This window comes from Typopeltis vanoorti, chromosome 16 (assembly GCF_054136105.1).
Source record: "Typopeltis vanoorti isolate ZY-2024b chromosome 16, IOZ_Tvanoo_1.0, whole genome shotgun sequence".
In the NCBI taxonomy this organism is placed as follows: Eukaryota; Metazoa; Arthropoda; class Arachnida; order Uropygi; family Thelyphonidae; genus Typopeltis; species Typopeltis vanoorti.
The window spans coordinates 100,333,707-100,359,338 of record NC_143564.1 but is presented as its reverse complement, the minus strand read 5'-3'; the positions used below and the strand labels follow the sequence as shown (position 1 = coordinate 100,359,338).

Below are 25,632 nucleotides of genomic sequence, written 5' to 3'. Positions count from 1 at the left end.
AAACTTTCTGTCTGTCCCATACAGGTCCGAACATTTGTCTTCACATTTCTGTACATTTCCCGCACCAACCTGACATATTTCTCTGATACCTTCTTCTCTCTCCAGTTGACAGGCAGAAAAGAGGTGATATGACTGAGACATACAAATTACTGAAGGGTTCTTACAAGATTAATTCAGAAGAAATTTTTCAGAACAGGTCTGGTGGCAGGAGAACTAGAGGCCATGCTTGGAAACTGAGTAAGAGTCTAGTTGATTTTTGCTTGGACAGTGGTGAATGAGTGGAATAGGTTCCCAGTCCGTTGTGTGTGCCATAACTGTGAATGAGTTCAAAGCAAAGTACGACAGATACTGCACAAATGTTGGATAGTGCTTGACATGTTTAGGGTATCCCTCGATGAGTCTAAGGACTCCATGGAGCAGCCCATAAAAATAATAATATTTACTATAATCAATGTTCTAATGCAGGTTCTCCCAAAGTGTGGTTCTCAGAAGTATGCAAAATGCCTTTCTGGGGTACAAGGCACTTTTTCATTTGATTAACTTTTATATTTTTATATAAAAGTTAATCAAATTTTTGATTAACTTTTATATTTTTGCTTTTACATTTTTATATAAAAGCACTTTTATATTTTTGCTGCCATATTGTTGCAGATAAGTGCGGTCTATTCTGTATTATATAATTAATTTTTCAATAACTAACAGTTCTAAAGAAAGTTTTAAATAAAATGTGTTTCTTGGTATGTATCAGCTGACCTCTGTTGAGGGCACAATCACATTCAATCGCATAGCTCGAGCTGTATGCTTTAAAAGTTTCTTTCCACGGTAATGTTTAAATTGAAATAGTTTTAACCATGCAGCTGCAACTCCTCTAAATTTCATTTGTCTCATTAAACTTCCTTTTATTATTCAAAATTTAAATTTCATAATTTTAGTATCCACCACATGTATATTAGATTTGGATAACTAAAAATGTATATAATAATAGTGTTTTGCATGTTGTAATTTATTATAATTGTAGTAATAATGATGTATCCCCTCCCAGGCCACTCAACAATTGCTTGGCCTGGGAGGGGATACATCATTATTACTACAATTTTAAAAGGGGTATACAGATACCAATAGTTTGTGAAATGCTGTTCTAATGAAAATCATGCTATCTGCTCACCAACACTATACATTTTTTCTTCTTAGGTGACCTCCTTCCAAGCATATTGTATAGGTCACATATCCTCTTGGTAACTAAGACTATATTCTTTCCTAATTTTCATCTCCAGTAAATTCTACTCCACCTTCTTTCCACAGTAATGCTATTTTTACTCTCCACTTCCAACCTCTTGCTCTGATTGAGTAAGAGAAATTATCCATGAGTCCATATGCTGTGAGACAGAATTCATTTCTTTCATTATATGAAAGAAAGGCTCTGATACAGAAGTAACTATGTATAGTTGAAATGAAGGCATTACTATTCAAAGTTCCAACTTGATATGAAAGCATTGGATTACTGCTAAGGATCCAAGGGGTAAAGAGGGGAGGGATCAGCATACTGTGCTTGTTATCACCAAGCTTCAAACACAAAGTTTTCACATCTACAGAATACTAGTTAACTATTTCTGCCAGAAATGTTCTATTTGAATATATTACAATGTTTTCCCTTAAAAGAAATTTGGATTACAGCCTGCTGTTCAGTTCTTTTTTCATGGAGTAGCCCACTAATCAGAGAACACTAGCATATCCACATACAGTTGACTCTTTTTATAGCAAACATCATTATAACAACTTGCTCAATAAAACGAACCACTGATATGTCATAATCATAAAATCTTGCTCACCTAACCGAACAGCTGAAATGTTCCAGAGTCCCACTGGCATAAGTTGTAATTCCTAGATGTTGAGAGTTGACTCTTCCAGCATTATGAAAATGCCAAGTAGAAACATTTTCATGACTTTTATGTATTATTATTTACAGTCTTCTGATTCAAAATATCTGCACTCACCATATGGCTGAAACTATTCTTATATATGAAAACATTCATTTACAATTATACTTTAAATATTAATTCAGAATCTAAGCACTAGTTCTCTAAGAAGTGTGTTCATTTACCTGACTTACATCAAAATTTCCATCATATTTTTCAGTCTAGAATAAAGCTTGAAATAGTTACAAAAATATAATCAAGGAGTAAAATTCTTCCTGAAAGGATGAAAAGCAGGTAATTTGCATCATGTCCATGTGCCAGTCATGCTTTTTGGTTTCATTGCTGCAATGAACCAGAAATCATGACTAGCCATAACTTTTGCCCAATCATGCAAACATCATCTTAAGTCTCTTAAACATGTCCTTTAAGACTTAAGATGATTATATGGCATCATTTTCCACAAAGAAATCCAATCTCTTAACTTCGTTATATTCCTTCCAAATTTTTTGTATACTCTTCTCTGTGGTCTGTGTGACAGTTTGACAACTTGCAGATCTCTTTTCGTATATTCTGCTAACCTTTGAACACATAGCCTGTTAAAAAATAAGGGCAGCTCCATTCCAGTTAAAGAATAATTTAATTTTAAAGAAAAGTTAATTTTAATTTTCATCACAAGCTGTTAACAACAACAAAAAAAAAGTTTGCTCATTAACACAAATACCAAACCACTGAATAAAGTGGTAGGTGATATTCAGTGTAAAGACAATATGCAGAGGCTTACCTTACCATTCCATCTGAACAAGCTGTGCAAATAAGATAAGGAGCAAAACAAGCAGGATATATGTTTGAAGAACTTAAATGACCTGCTGCTGGTGTTGCATGAACAACTTCTACATCATCAGGTAGTGGAAGCATCTGAGCAGAAACCTAAGAGAAAAAGAGGGATAAAATTTTTATTTAGAACTCAGTATTTGGCTAAGTTCAAATCCTTTAAGAATTTCATTTACAAGCATGCCTAATCTTTGCACCACTAAAGGACAGCATGGAATCAGTGTTAATATGAAATGAGTAGGATAAATGAAGTGCACTATTATCAAAAAAGATGAAGATAGAATTACTGATGAGTAAATCACTTACTAATAAAGTAAGCCCTGAGGCACTCTTGAATTGGTGGGGAAGCATGAAGAGAGGAAGACATTCTCCATGACATGTAGTCAATGCCTGGAAAGATAGCTGACTAGCTATTTACATATGTGGATGCTAGACAAAAGGATGGCAAGATAGTGAGCAGGCTTTGTTGCTAGATATGATAAAATGCTCTGCAAATATTATGAGTGATGATATGTGTTTCTCTAAACCTTTCCATGGCACATGTCTAATGGTGGGAGATGTCAGCTAAAAGAATAGCAGTGAATACAGAGTGAAAGAACCAAAAATAGTGGACACTGATTAATTTATGAGCATCTGCGAGGTGTGTGTGTGGGGGGGGGGGATCTGGAAAGTTCTGATAAACATCTAGAACAAAAATGATATTATGGCAACTGATATAACCACGAGAAGAACATATAAGGATATAAGAATGTTGACGTCTTTTCATTATTTTGATGAGGACTGAAGTGAGTGCAATCAATCAATATTTTGAAAGCTGACTTGCATAAACAACTTCATTAAAAATTAACTCCATTTTTTGGAACAGGTTGGATATATGCTTGCTTTCATGCACTAGAAAAAGTATCAGCTGAATATAAAAGAGATTTTAGCAACAATATAGGAGAGGTGTTAGTTTGTGAGCACAATGCTTGGGTACAACTGGAGAGATGTCCCAGCACCAGAAAACTTCTTGGTGTTTCAGTTATTTAGTATTCTTCTGATGCCTTTATTTTGCTGAAAAACAGGAAGCACAAGATACTATCTTTCTGGTATGGTAGAAGTTGATTTGATTTCATCATCTATGTAGGAGTCTGAGAAGTGATTCTAGTGTTTATAAGTGATTATAAGTGATTCTAGGAGACCAGCATTATCTTTAGTTGCTGAAACAGTGGTGCCATTGGAATGAGAGCAAGAGAGAGAGAAAAACCGTGGGAGAGAAGGTCAGCAGAAGTTGCATTAATTTTTTTTTACAATGGACTAAAAGGCAGGACATAAATGAATACTTATAAATATGGGCTTAAATAAATATACTCTACATTTGGATAAAAGATGTTTTCAGCTATTGGCCTTTTTAAGATTTGATTATAGGTTTATTGTTGTTTACAGGGGAAAATTTACTAAAGGTATTAGTTTTTAAACTATTACACTATTTTGCTTTAGTCACAAAGGCAAAATACCAAGGTGTCAGGTATGAGAGGCTATATGGTGTCAGAATGTTTATTTAATATTCCTGTTAAACTAATGATTTTGATCTATTTTACTGTTTTGTTGAATTTTTTTCCGTTAGAATAAATAATTAGTTTCTTATAGCATAATTACTGCTAATTTTCATATATTTACTGTATTTGGTATACTTTTTGATATTTTGTTGGAATACTGTCATATTAAAATAGCACCAAACACTAACAAGAACAAGACAGCAGCAACACAGAGGAATGATAGCCATAAGGAGACTTGCTCATTGAACAGAATCATTCCATTTTGGACACTATAGGAGATATACAAAGGAGTGCTGAAAAAGTGTGATAATCACCATGAAGGATATGAGGTAGAACCATGTAACTTGCACATTATTCTACATATTCCCCACAAAGAGTTATACGCTTGTTACAATGCTGCTGCATCATTTGCAATTCTCGGAGAAAAAAGTCTTTCCCTTGTTGCACAAACCAGTCCTCAGCTGCAGATATGATTTCACCATCTGTGGTAATTTTGTTCCTTTCAAGTGTTTCTTTAAATTTGAGAATAGGAAATAGTCAGATGGGGCCAGATCTGGCAAATAGGGCAGACAATGAAATCCCAAGTTGTGTATTGTCTGTTGGGTTTCATGAGCAGTGTGAACAGTTGAGTAATCCTGCAAAAGCAACATACCTCTGCTCAGTTTCCCACAGCTTTTTCCTTCGGTACCTAATTCAGTTCCTCCAGATCTGTTGAATTAACTGCAGCTGTAAGTGTTTCACCTTTTTGAGGTACTTGGTGAGGATTACACCATCCATAACCCAAAAGATAATGGTAAGAACCTTCCCTGCTGACTTCTGGGTTCAGAACTTCTTTGTGTCACTACTCCATTAACTGTTGTTTGGTCTCTTGGTCATAACGATGGAGCCATGTTTCATCAACAGTAACAATACAAGCCAAAAAATTTGCACCTGATTTCTCAAAATGAACCAAAATCCCTTGAGATGACAGCACATATTCTCTGTTTTGGTTGGTATTCGAACATCTGAGGACCCACTTTGCTGAGAGCTTCTGCATGTCTAGATGATAGTGGATAATGACCCCAACTAATTCCCTGGATATCCCCAGTCTTTGCAATGTTTTTGGCTGGTACTTGTCTATCATCAAAGATCATGGCATGCACTGCATCAATGTTTTCAAGTGTGATCATTGTGGAAGTGCTTCCTGACCTGGGGGCATCTGTTGTCTCAGGATGCCTAGTTTTAAACTTGGCCACCCATCTTGTAACTGTTGGATATGTTGGGGCATAATCTCCTAAAGTCTCAGACAAAGTTCAGTGAATCTCAGCTGCATACTTTTCTTGCAGCACGAAAAACTTGATGATGGCCTACACTTCTGTGTCTTAAGGTTATATCAGTTGTTTTAATATCATTTTTGTTCTAGGTGTTTATCAGAACTTTTCAGATCCTCCCTCCACGTAGAAAATGCCTCGTAGAAAATGCATTAACTTTGGAAATATCAAAACCTAACAAAATTGGACAGATGACAAAGAAGTTGGAAAAAGTCAAAAAGTAATTTGAGGTGCACAGAAAGAGAAAACACAAGAAGGATTAGAAGCAAAAGGGAAACAGCAAAGCACCAAATCAGATAAAGTATTATGTAATGATAATCAAGTATGTAAAGTTAATTAAAAAGGATATTATATGGTATCAAGAATTAATTATAAAACACACGATTAATGATAGTGTTGCTACTTTCAGTTTTCCAGGTGTTAAAATCAAAATTTAAGGAACATAAATGAAAAACACAAAAGAAAAGTAAAAGATATGGTAGTTCTGGTAGTTCTGGTAGGAACAATTTCACTGTCATTAAATACAGTATGAGTGAGGATATGAAAGGAATGCTGGAAGAAATAAGAGTGATAAAGTGAAAATCTTTAGTAAATCATCAAGATATGGCAGCACAGAATTAAGAAAAGCTATGATGGCAAAGATGCAATGTGTATACTGTGTAAAATGAATGGTTGTGAGTTTGAATGTGTGGAGTGAGTCTGAAGGAAGAATGGATTTATATAAGAGGATGGCCTGTACTCAAATGTAGTTGGTGTCAGCAGTCTGAAAAATTATTTATTTATATGTGACCTAATATGGAGAGACAGGAAAGTAGATCATGATGGGAGGAATAGTGAGAATCTGTGCATAAGAGAACAGGTAAGTTATGAAACTATAGTAATGATACAAATATGCCTAATCATGGAGGTGATTATGATGAAAGGATGATTGTTTGTTCGTCCAGTTCAAACTTAAGTGCAAAAATGTTTGCATATGTGTTGAATAGAAATCTGCGAGTTTTCCAAACTGGGTCAGCATTTTTTGTGTACCCACCTCTATAATCATGCAGACTACAAAATTAGATATATATATATATATATATATATATATATATCAGGTGATCCAAAATTTACAAAATTTTTAGTAGAACAATGCAGTTTTCACAGAAATGCACAGAAAGACATGGGATTTTTTTAATAACAAAAAATTTTATTACCAGAATAGTTGCATTTGCCACTGACAGGTGGTGCTTCAGTTGTGTCAGTAGTTTGTGCAGTGGCGCAGCACAGTTCGCAACGCAGCTAGGATTACAAATGTTCAATTGTAATCCTAGCTGTCATTCATGAGAATGGACGTCAGACGTGGCACAACACCCTGCACAGCATCGAAGAGGGTTTCAGCTATAATTCCTGTCACATGATGGCGAATAGTTTCTTTCAACATGGCCAATGACGTCATCCGACTTCTGTACACCTGTGACTTCAAGAAACCCCATAACCAAAAGTCACAAGGTGTAAGGTCTGGAGATCTTGGTGGCCATTCGTGCGGGAAAGAGCGACTGAGGACACAGTCATCGCCAAATGTTGATCGCAGCAGGTGCTGGACAGGACCTGTGATGTGCGGAGGTGCTCCATCCTGCATGAATGTTACACTATGGAGCACTTGCCTCTATTGCAAGGAGGGAATGATGCTGTCTCTTAAAAGCATTGCATAATGCTTGCCCGTGACAGAAACCATTTGAAATGTACCATTGTGGACTTCCTCAAAGAAAAAGGGGCCTATAATTAATGACGCAGTGAACCCACACCATGCTGTTACCTTTGGCTGATGCAAAGGGGTTTCCACAATCGCATGTGGGTTCTCTCTCGCCCAGATGCAGCAGTTGTATGCATTTACACTTACATTAAGCTAAAAGTGCACCTCGTCAGTCCACAGGACATTTGACAGTCAGTCTGTATTGTTTTCCATTTGAAAAGCATAATTTGCAAATTCATGAGGTCTCTCGAAATCGACTGGTTTCAGTTCCTGTACGTGTTGGATTTTGTAAGGATACCTCTTGAGGAATCCTGAGTGATCACCACACAGTCCCGTATGAAATGGCAGTTCATCTTGAAATTTCACGTGCACTGCATTCTCCATGTGCAGAAGCTGCCGATTGTGTGTTGGTCTCGTGCACAACTGCAATAGTTTTTTGGGTCTCCCACTCCTTACACATGCTTCCAAACTGCCAGTGTCCTCAAACCTTTTCATCACAGCTATCAGTGAGGAACAAGACATCATCAATCTCTTTCCACCTCTAATACCCCGCATCGAACGATAGGTGCGCAAAGCCACACTTGCACATTCAGAGTTTTGATAATACAGCTTAACTAAAAGTGCTTTATCTCGTAACAATAACATGCCTCACCTTGGCAGAACATTTAACTTCAGTAATAAACGTTAAATGCTGCAAGTTTAACTTCAGTATTCACTACATCTGAAATTTACGTACCTCATGGTTTAAATAGTGACAGGTAGCAGCTTTGGGACAGCTACAGCGCCACTTGTCGGTGACAAATGTAACTATTCTGGCAATAAAATTTTTCATTATTAAAAAAAAATCCCATGTCTTTCTGTGCATTTCTGTGAAAACCACATCATACTACTGTCTATACTTTTCAAATTATTGAATTTTTACTTTTTCTGTGACTTTTGGATCACCTGGTATATACATATATATAAAGCATGGAGATAATCATGACTGTATACAAATGCCAGTAGTATCATGAACAAAGTGGCTGGGTGTGTTACCATGATGAATACACTGTGGCCTCAGATTATTGACATTAGTGAGACATAGCTCCCAGAAAACGATATACCAACTCTTATTTAATATGAAAGGTATATCATTTTTTAGGAAGGAGAGAGAAGATAGGAGATGATGAGGTGTGATGCTAATAATATCAGACAGTTTGAGTCCTGTCAGAGTAGAAATCTATGATGGCAATATTAGTAACAATTTTCCATGTAGAAGTGAGTTTGAAGCTTAGTGTAAAGTTAACTTGATCAAGTATATGACAGGAGTTTCTACAGACAGCAGATCAGTTGCTGGTGACAAAATGCAGTGTCAAATAAATGTAACGAATATCAAACGATTAATCATTTAGTATTTATTTAGTAAATTGCACAGAAATGAGTTGACAGAGAATCTACACTTCATATGTGGATTTACTAAGAGAAAGTCATGTTTGAGTAACCTGCTCACATTTTATAATAACGATATTGTTGAATTATACAAGAGGAATGAATACATCATGATAATTTTGGACTTCGGTAATGTGTTTGACAGGATAAAGCATGGAAGATATGTTACATAAGCTAAAGGATGTGGGGTTGGATTATAAATTACCTTGGATAAAAGGATGATTAACTAACAGGTATGAAAAAAGTAGCATGTGGGAGATGTGTCTGAAAACTTAAGGTGACCAGTAGTATACCCCAGGTGTCACTCCATCTATTTTTATTTAATCTTTACATTAATGACATTGGGAAGAATTTGACAGGAGACATACAGCTATTTGCAGATAATGCAAAGATACAGTGTAATCAGGAATGTTACTGACATGTAATACTAGAAGAATGATGTGAATAGGATAGAATTGTGGACATGTGAAAATGGATGTAGGTTCAATGTTAGCAAATGTCAAGTTACACATTTTGGTGTGTTGAGATCACCACTGGCATATTATATCGGTGAGATTATGCTAGGGGGAAAAAAAAAACTGATCGGGTTAGGAATTTCAGAGTTTTTAACAGATAGGAAGTTGAAGTTCAACAGCCATATAGCAAAGACTGAAAATACAACTCAGAGGATAATTGCAATGCTGAAATTGCAATTATGAACATCAACTCGTTACAGATAAGGAAGTCGTTTTCCTTCTTTGCAAGGTTTTGATACAACCTTATCTGAACAATTTTGTGTGGGTATGGTTTCCTGGTTTCTGAGGTGATGCAGACAGAGTGGAGAGGGTGCAAAATTGAGTGCTAAGGATGATAAAGAGAATGTAGAATGTGGATTACACACACTACATAGTGCACACACATAGATAATGAATGCAGACAAGAAAGGAGTGAGATCTTGCTATATCTCATAGAGCAGTGTGTGAAGGGGATGCATGAAGATCTTTATGTTGGAACATAATGTTAGGATATCAGTAATAATAGCCCAAAAGACTAATATTCTGATTAATCCAATTAGGCTAATCATTTCCCTACTCTGCTGTTTAGATCTCTAACAAGGACCAACTTTTCCTTTGTGTCAGCTGCCTTCTCTAATACCCGAAAAAATTCCTCCAATTCTTCCTTAGTAGAACTGTCTATGGTCCATAGGTATAAATAAGTGTCACTGTCCAGTTCCCCATTTCTGATACTGTCCATATTACTCCTCTTGACATTGTCTGCCATTCAAGATTCTTATTTAGTGTTAAATACTATAGTTGCTTCTTTTCCCCAATCGTTACTGCCTGAGTATAACATCTTGCATTTATTGCTTAGAGAAATCTCTTTTGGTAACACCTACTACATTGATCTAATACTCAAATTCTTCTACTAGTTCCATTTATTTTCTTTTGATACTTCTTATGTTGATGGTGACAATCTTAAATTCTGCTGATGTTGAGCTGGGATTGGCCACTTTTCATTGTTATCTCTCTTCCTCTGGTTTTCTAAAAAATCAACAAGGACCCTTTAACCAGGCTGTCATGAAATTCTATCACAGTATACCATCGTGTTACATTGGTTTTTAGCCAACAGCATAATTTGGTTAGATTCCCAAATTGTCAGCCCATTCAGGTAGGTATGTACCAATAAGGGGGAAGGGAGGTTTCACTATGATATATATCAGTTCCTACATATGAGGTTGTGAGACAGAGCTTGGGGGGAAGGGGGGGGGGAAGTTTTTTTTTTTTTTTTTAGAGCTGCAATTCTTAGGGAAGACTGCTAAAAATACAAAGCAAAAGGTATGAATAAAGAGACAAGAAAATGGTTCAGGATGTTTAGAGCTGGACAGTGAAGAAATGATGATTAGCAGCTATTCACAGCTATTCATGTGTTTATGGATAGAGGGAAAATGAAAGAATGTTGTCAACCAGTTCAGCATAACAGCACCCATGACAATACTTGCAGAAGAGGTAGAGAGTGGAAACATTATCACATATTAGCAGGAATTGGTCAGTAAAAAAATAAGCCAAATTAAATTGCCATCTTCTGGATAACATCAAGTATTTTTAGAAAGGTTTTTGGTGCATTACCTTTTGTGAGAACTCTTTCAATGTAGGATAGATTTGGGAATTGTACAGTTTCAGGAGTTGCACAGGTAAGTAATAGATTCTTGAGTAGAAAAACACACCTAGATATTGGATGCAAAGGAGATGGGAGGTGCTTATACTGGGAGAGGCTAGAGGTGTAAGTCATTTCAAGAAGATATATCTCATGTGGAGATCTAGGTAGGCAATGAAAAGATGAAGGGAGATGATGAGCAGTCTTTGTGTGAAATAGGGAAGATGGTGTTCTGGCAAATAACCTTGTCAGAAGCAGACAAGGTTGTGTGCATCCCACTGAAATTAAAATGAGATCAGTGTTTAGAGAACTGATTATGGAGAATATAACTTGGGATATATATGAAGATTAAAAGGTTTGTAGAATGGAGTGTACTGTTGTGAGCAAAACTGTGGATAGAATTTGAGGTTTGTAATAGAATGTCATTTAGGAGTAGGAGAAAGAGTGTGAGCGAAAGTATAGAGTCCTGAAGTATTCTGCTTCTAAACATTAGAGAGAATTATTGCATAGGTGGTACAGGTGGACAATTTGTGAAACACTGTTACAGACAGCATAAATCTTGATGAGTGAAACTGGAAAAAGGGAAGTTATTCTAAGCTATAAATGCTGCAGTCTCCAATAAAAATAACTTCATTTTTTGGGGGGCTATATGATCAAGCATCAAAGATAGATAGTGGAAAAGATGACAACATGTATTCTAAAAAAGAGAAGGTTTGGAGTCTCCACACTGATTGTGTGAATGTTTAGTATTACCATGAGACTGGCTCAAATTAATTACTATTTTGATAAAACCACCTTTCAGATATTTTTTTCAGTGAACTGCTTTCTTTGATAATTTGCTGTTTCAATGAAACATGATTTTTCAAGACTGAATTTTTGGTGAATTGCATTTTGATTAGTTGCTTTTAATTGACATTAAAACAATTAATCAAAAATGCAATGTTTGGTTACATTTTTGATTAATTGTGTTTTTACCAAACTGTTCAATGAATTGTGTTTCTAATTATATATAGCAGCAACACTAGATAAACCAAAAATGGTAAAATTTCATAAATGACACACTTGACATATTACTTGACACACTTAGTTTTAGACAAAAGTACAAAACACTGGATATCGCTTTTGGATAAACCCGTACTAGACATGATAACAGTTCAGTGAATGCAACAAAGAAATACTGACAATCAAAAATTATGGTCTGAACAAATATATGAAAAGTTTGTTTTTTTTTCAATAATTATTCTTCCCAATGAAGTTAAAATAATCTGCAAATCATTTACAATAAATGCTTACACATTCAAAATATTAAGAAATGGAGTATTTAATGACTCAGTTTTTGTCCATGATGGTAAAGGGAATTAGAATAACTTGATGGATCAGTTTGAAGTACATGAAGCTGGTTTGATGGGACATTTAACCAATATAGTGAGAAAGCTAATGTTATGTTCCAATACCATCGATATTTCATGTTCAAATTATCATAGCTGTTGCAATGATGCCAGTTTCTTGAAAAAAAACTATGTGAAACTGGAGTGCAAATAAATAAATTACTAACTAAAATTAATTATTCCTAAGCCAACATTTAACCAACTGAAGCTAGCAATATCAAAAGCATTCTAACAATACACAGGCAGCCAAGAAAATTAATGAAATGACCTCGAGCACAAGAACAGTAATGTGCATGGAGGGTGACAGTGGTGCTCTTCATGGCAATCTTCTGTCATTAATGCTGATAGGAAGATAAGGAAATGACACCATCAGTACTACAGAAGTTAACTGGGTTTTGTAGGAACTTGTGGAAGCCTAACAACAAACACGTCAGCAAGACACCCTATCATATAAAAAGATTCATGCACTTTCAAACTGCTCTACAGAACCTTCAATTACAGGAGATTAAAATCATTGAATGAGTTTCAGTGTATCATCCCTCTTTACCAATTTTCAATAGATGGTACACTAGTTCTTTCCAAAATTCATCTAATGACATTTGCAAACTCTTTAAGCAGTGTCTTAAATCGGGATATTTCAGCTGGAGTAACTAGCTCTTTAAACAAACTGAAGGTGTAGCAATGATTAACTTCCCACTTTCATCTCCCATTTCTAACTTATACATGGAATGTTTTGAAACTTCAGCCTATTCCCTGAAGCCTGAAAGTCTGTGAAATATAGACAGTCTTGTCATTTGGCTGCATGGCCAACAGGCTCTTTCTAACCTTACAGACTTCAACAATATCCATCCCCAAATTAGTTTTAACACCGAAGACAAAAAAGAAGGGACTTTAGCCATCTTGGATACTTTTGTTATAAGGCAATTGATGGGTCTTCCTGTATTTAGTTTATTGTAAGCCCATATACATCAACATGCTTTTGATATTGCTAGCTTCAGTTGGTTAAATGTTAGCTTGGGAATAATTAATTTTAGTTAGTATTTAATTTATTTGCACTCCAGTTTCATATAGTTTTTGTTCAAGAAACTTTGGATTGAATCATTTCACAATAGCATCCTGTCCAGAAACTTTAGCCTCCAAAGAAATGGAATTTTATTCTCAGGTCTAGACTGCACTTGAAGCAATAAGCTTTGCTTGCATCACTCAAACAATATGGATACAACAGAAAAAACCCTCACTAAACTTCTTAAAAAGAGTATCCCCACTCCCAGAACTCCCTAACCAGACTATGCATGCACCATTTCTTTACCCTACCACAAAGGTAGGAGAGAAATTGGACATGCTCCCAAAACAACATAAAATTAGAACAGTATACAAATTTCTGAAACAAAGTTCCTCTTCCTGAGACAAATCAAGAACCACTATGACCTTCTCTCTCCTTCCCAGGTGTCTACCATATCTGCTGTCAGTGTGGGACCCAGCATTTCAGATTGCAGATAAGATCTCCTTGGTCATAAAAATAAATAAACAAATAAAATACATCGAGTATGGACAACCAAAAAAAACAGACTAGTACAACTGCCCTGGAAAGACCACTTCATCCAGTGGAAGGCTGGGCTACTTCACAAATCCCAGTTTAAACAATAGACCATTCCTGGAAGTGGCACAAGTTCCAAAACATGTTTAATTGCAATAGAATCAATGGTGTGATCTTGCATAGATTTTGGCACACTGCCCTATCTTTCCAACAGCAATAATAACAGAAGATTGACATAAAGAGTATCATTCATTCTGCATGAACATTACTGTTCTTGTTCTCAAAGTCATTTCATTCTCTGTCTTGGCTGACTGTGTATTGTTAAAATGCTTTTGATAATGCTAGTTTTAGTTGGTGAAACATTGGCTTGTAAATAATTTAGTCAGTAAATTATTTATTTGAATTTCACGTAGTTTTTGTTTCATAAACTTCAGCATAAATTTAACCATACCATTTTCTCCCTCACTTTTGACAATATTTCTCTAACCCACCAGGACCAGTTTCTCTTGTACAATTAACTCTCACATCTATTCTGTCCTGGCATAAACACATCAAATCCATAGATTCTTCAGATTACAAAAAACTTGAAACTTGGTATTCTTTTTTGTTCTAAACAGCACTTCTCTCCAGATCAGCTCCTGACACTTTATAAAGCTCAAATTCACCCAATTTTAGAACACTGTTTTCATATTTGAGGGTGGTGCACCTAATACAACTGAGCAATTTGCTTAATTGATGATTCCTCCCTCCCTCCATCACCAACTCTCTCTCCAGTCTCTTTCCCAATGTTCGGTTGCTGCATTATGTCTCTTTTATAGGATATTGGATATTGTCTCTTCTATAGGGAGCTCTACTCTGAACTGGCTGCTACCATTCTTCCACTTTCCTGTACTCATACAAACATAATCAGCTACTCATCAACACACATACTGTACAACACCAAACCAACTTCCCATCCTCTGCCTTCGTTTCATACATTTATGCTCTTTGGAACAGTCATCATCATCATACTGTCTTCTCCAAAGATTTCAACCTTTAAGCTTTCAAAAAAAAAACACAAAGAAATTCCTTTCTCCTTTCTCACCACTAACCAACACATGGCATTGTTATGTCATAGATCTTAGGATCTCTTGTGTGTGTGTGGGGGGGGGGGGGGGGGCTGATATAAAAAATAGTAATAATAATTCCATGGGAAATTAAACACAATGGTATTAGCAAGGTTGCTAAGCAATAGTAGTCTTAGTAGTCTGACATATCAGTACCAAGTTTTGATCAGAGTGAAAGAATATCTAAATTGCAATCTAATTACAAAGAATAGCTAGCATTCATCTATGTCAGCAGTTGATTCATAATGATTTCTAATCCAAAGATAAAATTGAGCTTATTTCAAAAAAGAAGAGCATATCTCCTTACAATGAATCTAGAAGGAGAAAATGAGAAGAGATATATAATAGTAAAGACACAAAGTTATGAACAGAAAGAAAAATATCAATACCCTATCTCTCAGAGAAGAAACAGCAACAAGCTATCGTCATAACTCATGAAAAATATGATTTACATAGGGCATCAATCCTTCCAGCATTTAAACACCCAAATTGTTAAAGAAATTTTCCTTCTAATAAAAATCAACTTTACATACAATAATGAAACATTCTTCAGCCTACGGGGAATGAATGAACCTAGAACTTGTTGTGGTGAAATGGAGACTTCAGCCACTTCGTCACTCCATTTCTTCCACCAAATTTAGCAAAAACTAAGTGGCTATCATCAATTTGAAGCATTTTAATGTTCTTTTTAAAAAAAAAAATAATAATAACAATAATTCCAATCCCCAATCAGCAGTGAATGTGAAAATGAAAACTTTTAACACAGTCTGCTGAAGGCACACAGAAACACACTACTTGATGATATACGAACCTTAGTTGTAATTATCCTTAGTGGAGATGCATGTGGTGAAGAATAAGTACTATCTCGACTAGGCTCTGGAGTATTACTTCTTGAGGACTGATTAGAGTTATCACTATCTTGTACCAAATTGCTGTCTGGCACATAATTCATATTATGATTTTCAGCTACCATTAAGGAAAAAATAAAAAATAAGTTACTAGAATAGTAAAAGGTATTTTTAATTGAAATTTTGCAATTCTTTTCAGTTACAGAAATTAAAAAAAGTCAGCTGCAAGTATAATTTAAAATGTTGTAATGTGCTATTACTAAACATTTTCTTAAAAACAAGTTAAACAAAGAAATAAAGCAAACAGAGGCACAAATATTATTATTATTAATAATAGAAACCTCCAGAGAGTCAGGAAGTCGGTAAGAAAGGCCTAAATTACAAGAACATCTACAATAAAATCCTTAAATACCAATCTCTTTTCCACATTTCAGTTGTGTGAGAACGTTTTGAACTTCAACATTACCAAAACACAGTCCTATCTTATTTCATGCAAGAAAGATTATACTTCACAATTTTTCACTTTTGATAATACCTATATCTTCATACAAGATCAAGTATCTCTTCTTGGATTGATACATTTCTAGCTTCTTCTAGCATAAGTAGATCATATCCACAGCATCCTCCTCCAAAAAGCAGATGTTCTTTTCCAATCAAAACATTGTTTCTAATCTGTACATCTTCTAACACTATAAATCTGAATTCACCCTAAGGATAATTGTAATTATCCTTAGTGGAGATGAATGCGGTGAAGAATTAAGCACTATCTCGATCAGGCTCTGGAGTATTACTTTTTGAAGACCAAAAACCTCTAAAAATGCTTGAAGCTTCAGAAGAGGAATGCAGTGAATTGGTGGCCCTTTTCTCTTATTATTATTAAGACTCACTTCAAGTCCATATCTCATTATATAAGAATTAAATTAAAAAATTTTATTTTTAAATCCATAATTCATCCACAGCTTATGTACTATAGGTTTACAACTTTTCTTTCTTTCTTTTTTTTTTTTTTTAAATGCCTTTCCTGCAGATACTTTCATTGGTGCTATACCTCTTTCTCTAAATTCAATGCCATCATTCCTTCAAGCCTATAAACACATAAGCAGTTGAACATGCTTTCATTGTCTAGATCAGTGTTTCTCAACCTGTGGTCTGCGACGATGGGATGGGTGTTCCGCAGGCAGACTTAAATTAATTAAATAATATATATTTTTTAATTATCCAAACAAATTAAAATTGAATAAGTAAAAATTATTGAAATCAAATGGAGACTTGAAAAAAACAACAAATAATGTCAGAATGTTCAAAGGCAGAAGCAATAAAACTATATTGTTGTTCACTTCACCCATCTTTTATTACTTATCATTCTGGCACTACAATAATTTGTAGTGGCAGAATGATGAATAATAAGATGGGTAAAGTGAACAACAATATAGTTTTATTGCTTCCACCTACCGTTGCTGTTTTGTCAAATTTGAAGTGAAAATATGTTATCCACATTTCAACCAATTGCTTGTTGTTTATTGATTTTTATTACTGAAAGTTTTCCTCCTTCAACCAGGGCTCAGTATACCTTCAGAACTACTACATGATACTTGGACAAAGTGTGTTGTGAGTTAACCCCAGTATTTATATATTTTTCAGAAACGTTTTTTAATAATGAAAATGTGGCTTAAAATTAGGACTTTGAAAAGAAGAGCAAATGAAACAGGTGATGCTAACCCTAATTTTGATACACGTGTTGTAACGGTGAGTAAATCTGATACTATTCAAGTAGAAGAAACAAGCAGTTCAAAGAAAAAATACAGCAGGAAATATAACAGTTCGTATTTGGAATTTGGGTTTACTTGGTGTGGAGATGAAAGTGAACAGAAACCTCAATGTGTTTTGTGTTATCAAGTGTTGTTGAATGAGTGCATGAGCTGCGAAACTCTGACATTTAGAAACTAAACATTGTAATGTGAAAAATAAGCAAATTGAAAAAAAAAAAGAAGCCAATTTCAGTGATGCTTAGCAACATTAAATCAATGGAAAGATGTAGTTTTGGCCATGGGTCCGATTAATAGCAAGGTACTGGAAGCATCTATCTCTTAAGTTTGCGCATAGCGAAAACGGGGAAGCCTCATTCTATCGGGGGAAAATTTATTACTTCTAGCTATAAAATATATGGTAAAAACTACGTTTGGCAACAAGTTACTAAAAGATGTTGAGTTGACTTCCCTTTCAATGACACTGTAGGTCGCAGAATTAATGATATGCCATGTGATGTAGAATCTCAGTTAATCGAAAGACTTAAGAAGAGCTCTTATTATGCGTTACACATAGACGAGACCTACAAATGTTACAGATGATGCGCAGTTAATATGCTACGTAAGATATGCGCATGATAACAACATTCATAACGATATTCTGTTTTGTAGAACTTTGTCATCCCGAACAACTGGAGAAGAAATATTTCACACTCTCAATAATTACATAATACACAAAGAGATCTAGTGAGAAAAATGCATGGGCTTCTGTTTGGATGGAGCTCACGCCCTTACAAGCAGGCATAGTTGGGGGTTGTTTCTATGGTCAAGGAAGTGACTCCGGATATGAATCGGGTATATTGTTTCATACATAGGGAAAGGTTGGTCTCCAAAGGAATGCACCAGAATTTAAAACCTGCTATACAACACTGCAAAACTAGTTAATTTTATTAATGCTTGACCGCTAAATAACAGGCTATTTTCAGAATTCTGCGATGAAATGGACAGTGAATATATACATCTTTTGCTTCGTTCTGAAATTCACTGGATTTCCAGGGGCAAAGTACTAACAAGCTTATTTCAATTAAGGTACAAAGTTTTGTTTTTAAATGAATGTAATTGTAATTTTGCATCACTCCTTGTTGATGAAGTATGGTTATCAACACTATCCTATCTTTCAGACATTTTTTTTCGAAATTAAATGAACTAAATCTCTTCCTTCAGGGAAATTCTTTAACTATTCTTGATGCCTACGACAAAATAAAGGCATTCGAGAAAAAAAAAAAAACTGGTGTTGTGCATTATTATGTAAAAGACAGATAATCTGCACTTTTTCCAAAATTGGAATCTTTTAATGGAAAATGATCTTTTTGTTGATTCTTAGTTTCTGGAAAAGGTTGGTGACCACCTCAAAACTCTAAAACAGAATTTTGAAACATATTTTCCACATAAATTTTATAAGAAATTTCTGTGGGTTCGAGATCTATTTCAGGCTTATAGTCATGAGAACACCCTTTCGTTATCAAAAAAATAACTGAGCTTTCAAGTGACAGTGGGCTTAAAATGCAATTACATGATCTTGGTTTAGCTCGATTTTGGATCTCGCCTTCAGTGAGAAGTGAATTTCCTGAATTATCTGAAGAAGCACTGAAAATCGTCCTGCAGTTTTCTACAACCTATCTTTGTGAGAAAGGATTTTCATCGCTCCTTCAAATAAAAACAAAATACAGAAATCGTCTTAGTGTGTGTGTGTCAATCTTCGACTGAAGTTGACCAACCTTTCCCTATGTATGAGCCAGATATTCAGCAACTCTGCAAAGGCTGAGAAGCTGAACCATCTCATTAAAAGTAAGTAGTAACATAATCATATATTATTTATTTGGACTACAGTTTCCGATTATTCTCATAATTGTTTTGGAATTAATCCATTTCCAAAATCAGACAAAATCAGGGATGAAACAACAGTTATGCAAAGTGACATCATGTGAGGCTTAGCTCTGCTGGCAAGAAGGATATCTGCCAGCGTCCTGTTTAGCGAATTTCAGTATCTCATACTGTCACTTGCGGAAGTATGTGGCTGAGAACAGCAAATCCATTGTATGTAGACAACATCCGTATTGTCATGGATTGTACAGAAACACACATTACAACGTAACCAATACAAGCATCACACAGGATGGATATAAATAAAATCACCACACGATTAATGAATCTGCCAGATTTACGATGACCACTGTTGTGCCTCTGGATAAAATGGGACGTTTATAATTAAAACCACCATCATAACACGATTAGTACAAATCACATCCGTATGGTATATATGGCATACTGTCGCTGGCGGGAAAATGTGCCTGACCATGTGGATGGCACTTTGCGACTGACTTCGTGGGATGGACTGTTTATAGATATTGGGAATGACCTCACATAACAGGATGTCTTAAATTTTTTTTGCTAGTCATGGAAAACTCCTCAGGGGAATAAGGCGGTTCATATCAGCCGGAAGTGAGAGAGAGAGAGAGAGTGTGTGTGGATGGGGGAGCACTAATGGCTTTGGGAGTTCTAACTGAAATTTTTGGGTATATGCATGGGATGGTTTGGACAGGACAAGGAATGTCATCCATGATGGAATCCATGGATATCAAGTTCGTATTCAGTATTATGATGAATGTAGTGCAATAAGAACAACATTTTTCCATCGTCTCACAACACGCTTAGTGAATGGAACAGTTTACATGTCGCAGGTCGAATCAGAGAGTGAGTGAACAAAATAGTTGTTGTGGAGTATGGGTTATCCCCATTTATCGTCCCATTCTTCACGAGTATGGGCAGATAAATGAGGATAACATATAAAATATAAAAGTTGCTGTGGGTAGATGAATGGGGATTAAAGATAAACATCTTTGTGGGTAGATGAATGAGGGTTTCAGCAGGACAGCGCTGACATTCCCCATTCATTTGCCCATGGTACCAAAGACTCAATAAAAATCTTGTTGTGGGGTGAGCTTAATGAGTGTGAGAACATGTATGGGGATAACATATAAAATATAAAAGTTGCCGTGGGCAGATGAATGGAGATTTCATTGGGACATCGCTGACATACCCATTCATTTGCCCACAGCAAATCAGATACTGATACCTTTATTTGTTTAATAAAAATTAAAACTTTGTTCAGTGATGATACAATTTTAATCGTTTACTTCCAACTTAATTATGTTTACACATGCATTTATAAATGTTTATGTATATGTAAAATGTTGTATACGTATATGTAAATGTAATATGTATATATTGTAAATTATATATAAAGGTTGGTAATCCCCACATACATTTTAAAAAAAAATAACATAGCTTAATAGTCCATAGAACTGTTTTAGGCAATTTACTGGTCTTTGGGCTTAGAAAGGTTTGAGAAACGCTGGTCTAGATCAAACACACTCTATCAAATTCTCACCCTTCTCTTTTATTCTTCTACCAGTGTACTCAGGAATTGACACGGTACAAGGCACTTTGTACCGTGTCAATCCACCACCTATATCTTGGTCTTCCTCTGGGTCGTTTTGCTGTCAACCTGGCAGAGAACACTTGTTTTGCTAATCTTTCTTCGCCCATTCTGTTTAAGTGACCATACCACCTGAGATTAGCTCTACTAACGCATTCCTGGATGATGACAATGTCAAGTTCTTTCCTAATATCCTCATTTATAATATGATATTGCCATTGATGCCATCTGTTCACGCCTCTAATCTTTCTCAGGAGTCTCATATCTGCGGTGTCTAGTCTTTGGTCAAGTGTTTTACTTCTGACCCAGCTCTCAGATCCATAAGTTAAAATTAGTTTGAACACAGTCTTGTATACAGCTAATTTAGTGTTCCGACTAATTTCTTTCTTATCCCATATGAATTTATTCAATTGACTTCCCACGATACCAGCTTTGCTGATTCTGTTGTCTATTTCTATATTTAATTTAGCATCTTCAGTAAAAATCGTGCCTAAGTAACTGAAATGTTTTACTTGTTCCACAGGTTCTCCATTCACAACACAGTTGACATTTTCAATGATTCTGCCTATTTTCATTGTCTTTGTCTTTTTATTGCTGACCTTCATACCATATCTATTACAACAGCTATTCAATTTAGTCAGAGAATCTTGCAGACTTTTAGCGGATTTATTTAGAAGTATAACATCATCCGCATAAAGCAAAGAGCTGACATTAACATCTCCAATTTTGATATCATGTTTAATACCACTTTCCTTCATAATGTGATCCATATAGATAATGAATAACAGAGGGGATAATGTACATCCTTGTCTCACACCAGATTTAACATTAAACCATCTTCTTGTACTTCCTTCAATTCTAACAGCTGACTTACAACTTAAATAAAGACTAAGTATTGCTCAATATAATGCCCCATTGACACCATATAACTGCAGCGTATTGAATAGCTTCTCTCTTGGCACCTTGTCATATGCCTTTTCCAAATCGACAAAATTTAAATACAGATCTTTGTTATATTCCCATGCTTTCTCGACTATTTGTCGTAAAGTGAATATGTGATCCTCACAGCCTCTATTTGGCCTGAATCCAGCTTATTCTTCACCAAGCTTTTCTTCCACAATTTTTCTCAACCGTTTCTCAAGTATACTTGCATAGATCTTGCCAGGAACACTCAGTAGGGCAATACCTCTGTAATTCTCACATTCAGTGTTATTTCCCTTTTTATATATGGGTACTATGAGAGCTCTACTCCAATCATCGGAAATTCATCCCTCTGTCGAGGCTTTCTGGACTCCGCAGTGCAGTCACTGTAAGACTCTTATACCACCATACTTCAGCATTACTGGTCAAATATCACCTACTCCAGCTGCCTTTCCACATTTGAAGCCTTTGATGGCTTTTTCTACTTCAAGTATGGATATGTATTCCTGATTGCATGCCTGGTCAGTGTTTTTTACCACTGTGCTGTCATCACTGCTTGTTTCATTTAGCAGTTTTTCAAAGTAATTACTCCATACCTCAAGGATATCTTTTTCTCCTGTTTTCATGTCACCTTTATCATCTCTAACTCCTTTTACAGCACTCTTTCCTCCATTCCTAAGCTTCTTCAACAACCTCCAGAATATTTTGCCACCTTCTTGATATTTATTTTCTATATTCTTGCCAAAGTCCTCCCATGACTTTTGTTTAGCTAGTTTTACACAGTGTTTAGCATTCTTGCATTTGTCTCTATATTCTCTAAGAGCACAAGCTGACTTATTTGACAGGAACTTTTGATATGCTTTCTTCTTTTTCTTCACTGCCTCTTTAACTTCCTGTGTCCACCAGGGAGTTCTGATTTTTTTTTATCCTTGCAGACAACCTCACCACATGCCTCTCTGGCAGAATCAATCAATGTTTTCTTCAGAGTGTGCCACTGAATCTCAAAAGTTTGGTTGCTGTTCTCAAACTCTTTCATTTTTTCTTCAATAATCTTTGTGTATTTTAGTCTACAGTTCACATCTGAAAGCTGCTCAACTTTTATTCGCTTTAAAACTTTCTTACATGTTATTCTTTTCAATATGAAATTCAATTTTATCCTGCTCAACACTAAATAGTGATCACTTCCAATTTCAAATCCTCTGTACACTCTGGTGTCCTGCACCAGGGAGAAAATATCACTATCAACAATAACATAGTCAATGAGACTTTTCTTATTCCTAGCCTCTTCTCTCCATGTGAATTTGTGCACATTTTTATGTTGGAACATGGTGTTAGTAATAACCAGTCCATGTCCTCAGCAGAAATCCAACAGATTTGCCATTATTATTAGCTTTGCTCTTTTCTCCAAATTTTCCCAAAATATTTTTGTATATCTTGCAATCATTTCCTACTCTGCTATTTAGATCTCCAACAAGGACCAACTTTTCCTTTTTCATCGTGTCAGTTGCTTTTTCTAAAGCTTCAAAAAATTCCTCCACTTCTACCTTAGTAGAACCTTCTGTGGGACCATAAGCACAAACAAGTCTCATTGTCCAGTTCTCCATTCTCATATTTGCCCACATCACTCTACTTGAGACTGACTGCCATTCAAGAAGATTAGCCTCGTATTTTGTGTTGAATACTATGGTTACTCCTTCTTTTCCTTGATTGTGATTGCCTGAATATAACATTTTATATTTATTGGTCAGAAAGATCTCATCAGGTTTGGTCTTTTTTGTTTCAGTCACCCCTATTATGTTGATCTGGTACTTATCTAATTCCTCAGCTAGCTCCATTTCTTTGCCATTCAGGCTTCTTACATTGATAGTACAAATCTTTAACTTTGGTGATGTTGAGTTGGGGTTTGTTTTCAGCTTTGTTCCAGTAGCTGACTTTTCGCTGTTCGTGCTGATTCCCTGGAGAAAACAACGGGGACCTTGTTTAACCGGGCGACGCCCCAGCCGGCATGAAATTTTGTCATGTTGTACTATTATTTTTTATTTTGGTTTAACCAATAAGAATACAATTTGGTCGTCTAAAACCCAAATTGCCAGCCCATCCTCGTTCGTTCAGTATCCAAGTAGATACCCAACAGGGTGCACCACGAGAAGGTGAGGATTGGACATTAGGTCAGAAGCCCTGGTCGGTTCTCCGCATTCCTTTAAAGGCTATGTGGAGGTCTCCTCTCAGTTATACAGCTTTGACCCTTAAGCACTCCATGGGACTAGTATATATATATATATATATAAGTCTTGGAATCTTGGAGTTTTAGGAGACAGGAAATTGAAGTTTAAGGGCCATGTAGTAGCCAAGACTGCAAACAGAACTGCAGGATAATTACAATGCTGAAATGAACCCTTGTAACAAAATGCTGTCTGCTGCATTATTGTAATATCTTCTTTTATTCTTATTTCACTAATTAGCACTAATTAGCAGTGTGCACTTTTTCTCTCGTAACCTCCCTTACTTATTCCACTGTGTACTATGTTTATCCACCTTCTGTATTTACTAGTCATATGCCAATGAACACTGAAAAACTTATTTGTAAGACTGCACCATCCAATATATCAATATTCAGCATAAGACCCAATAAAATGTCTGGTAGATCTCTCTCTCTCTCTCTCTCTCTCTCTCACTAGCGTAAATTCCTTCAACAAAGTTTACATAAACAGTCATGGTTCGTAAGTAATTAAACTGCACTTTTAATGCCTTAGTTATTTCCTGCTCACACGTCTGATATTTTTAGAAACAGCGCATTGTAAAATAAAGGATCAGGCAGCACTCTTTTAACAAATAATTAAAAGACATTTATTTACATTAATATGAAAGATACATGAATCAAACGACAGGGAGATTGCTTTCTCTACCCATCTATAAAAATCTTTAGCATAAAATTAGAACCCTTTTATTTCAACACTAAATAATCTCTTTAATTCCAAAACTTATTTATTCTCTGCTTACAAATTCAACTTATTAAACTACTAGTTTACACGCAAAGAGGTTAGCCAACTCTCTGCTAAGTTTTTACAAATTTGATATCAACTTCTAACATGCCAATTGACTCTCTTATGGACACTTTTTATTACTATTAAACTAATTCTTAACAGTCCATACATAACATATCCCCTAGATTATAAGAGAAAATGTACAAAAAGGATGGAACTTACAGAGGCTCTGTATCACACATTCAGTCAAGAGTCTTGCACTAAAGTTTTTATGGCACATCTTTCATCTGGAGTTTTAGGCTTCCTTCAGGAGTGTCTTGCTTCAGTGGTATCATGTCGGGATATTGGTGGGCATTTGGACTGCAATCTGCGGTACTCGAATAGCACATGCAAGAGGTTTCAGCATATGGGCAAATTCTCCTCTGGATCCTACTTCAGGAACTTCTGCTTCTAACTGCCGCCACTTCTGCTTCTAATTGTCGATGACTGTTCTGGCTCTCTTCAGTAACAGCACTTTGCCTTTGCTCTCTCAGCAACTGGATCTCGGCTCTCCTCTGTCAGCAATTCGACTTGGACACTCCTCTCTCAGCAACTGGACCTGGACTCTCCTGCTTCGTAACTGGGGCTTTGCCTCTCCTCGTTCTCTGCCGCCACTGCTCTGGTTCCGACTGCCTCTCCTCTGCTGACGACTGGAAGCCCCTTATGCTCATCTC

General features: G+C 35.8%; 1 protein-coding gene across 4 annotated transcripts in view; it reads right to left on the bottom strand.

Moving 5' to 3' along the window:
• Rbcn-3A (rabconnectin-3 alpha) overlaps positions 1–25,632 on the bottom strand; it is a 984,230-nt gene that overhangs the window by 682,593 nt on the left and 276,005 nt on the right. For all 4 annotated transcript variants that reach the window (XR_016549602.1, XM_090406519.1, XM_090406521.1 and 1 more), the window contains exons 19-20: positions 15,734–15,888; positions 2,698–2,843 (exon numbers count right to left, since the gene is read on the bottom strand). Coding sequence is in view for 3 of the 4 variants with exons in the window: in XM_090406519.1 (XP_090262645.1) it covers positions 2,698–2,843; positions 15,734–15,888 (301 nt within the window). In the remaining variant the exon portion in view is untranslated. The remainder of the gene's footprint in view (positions 1–2,697; positions 2,844–15,733; positions 15,889–25,632) is intronic.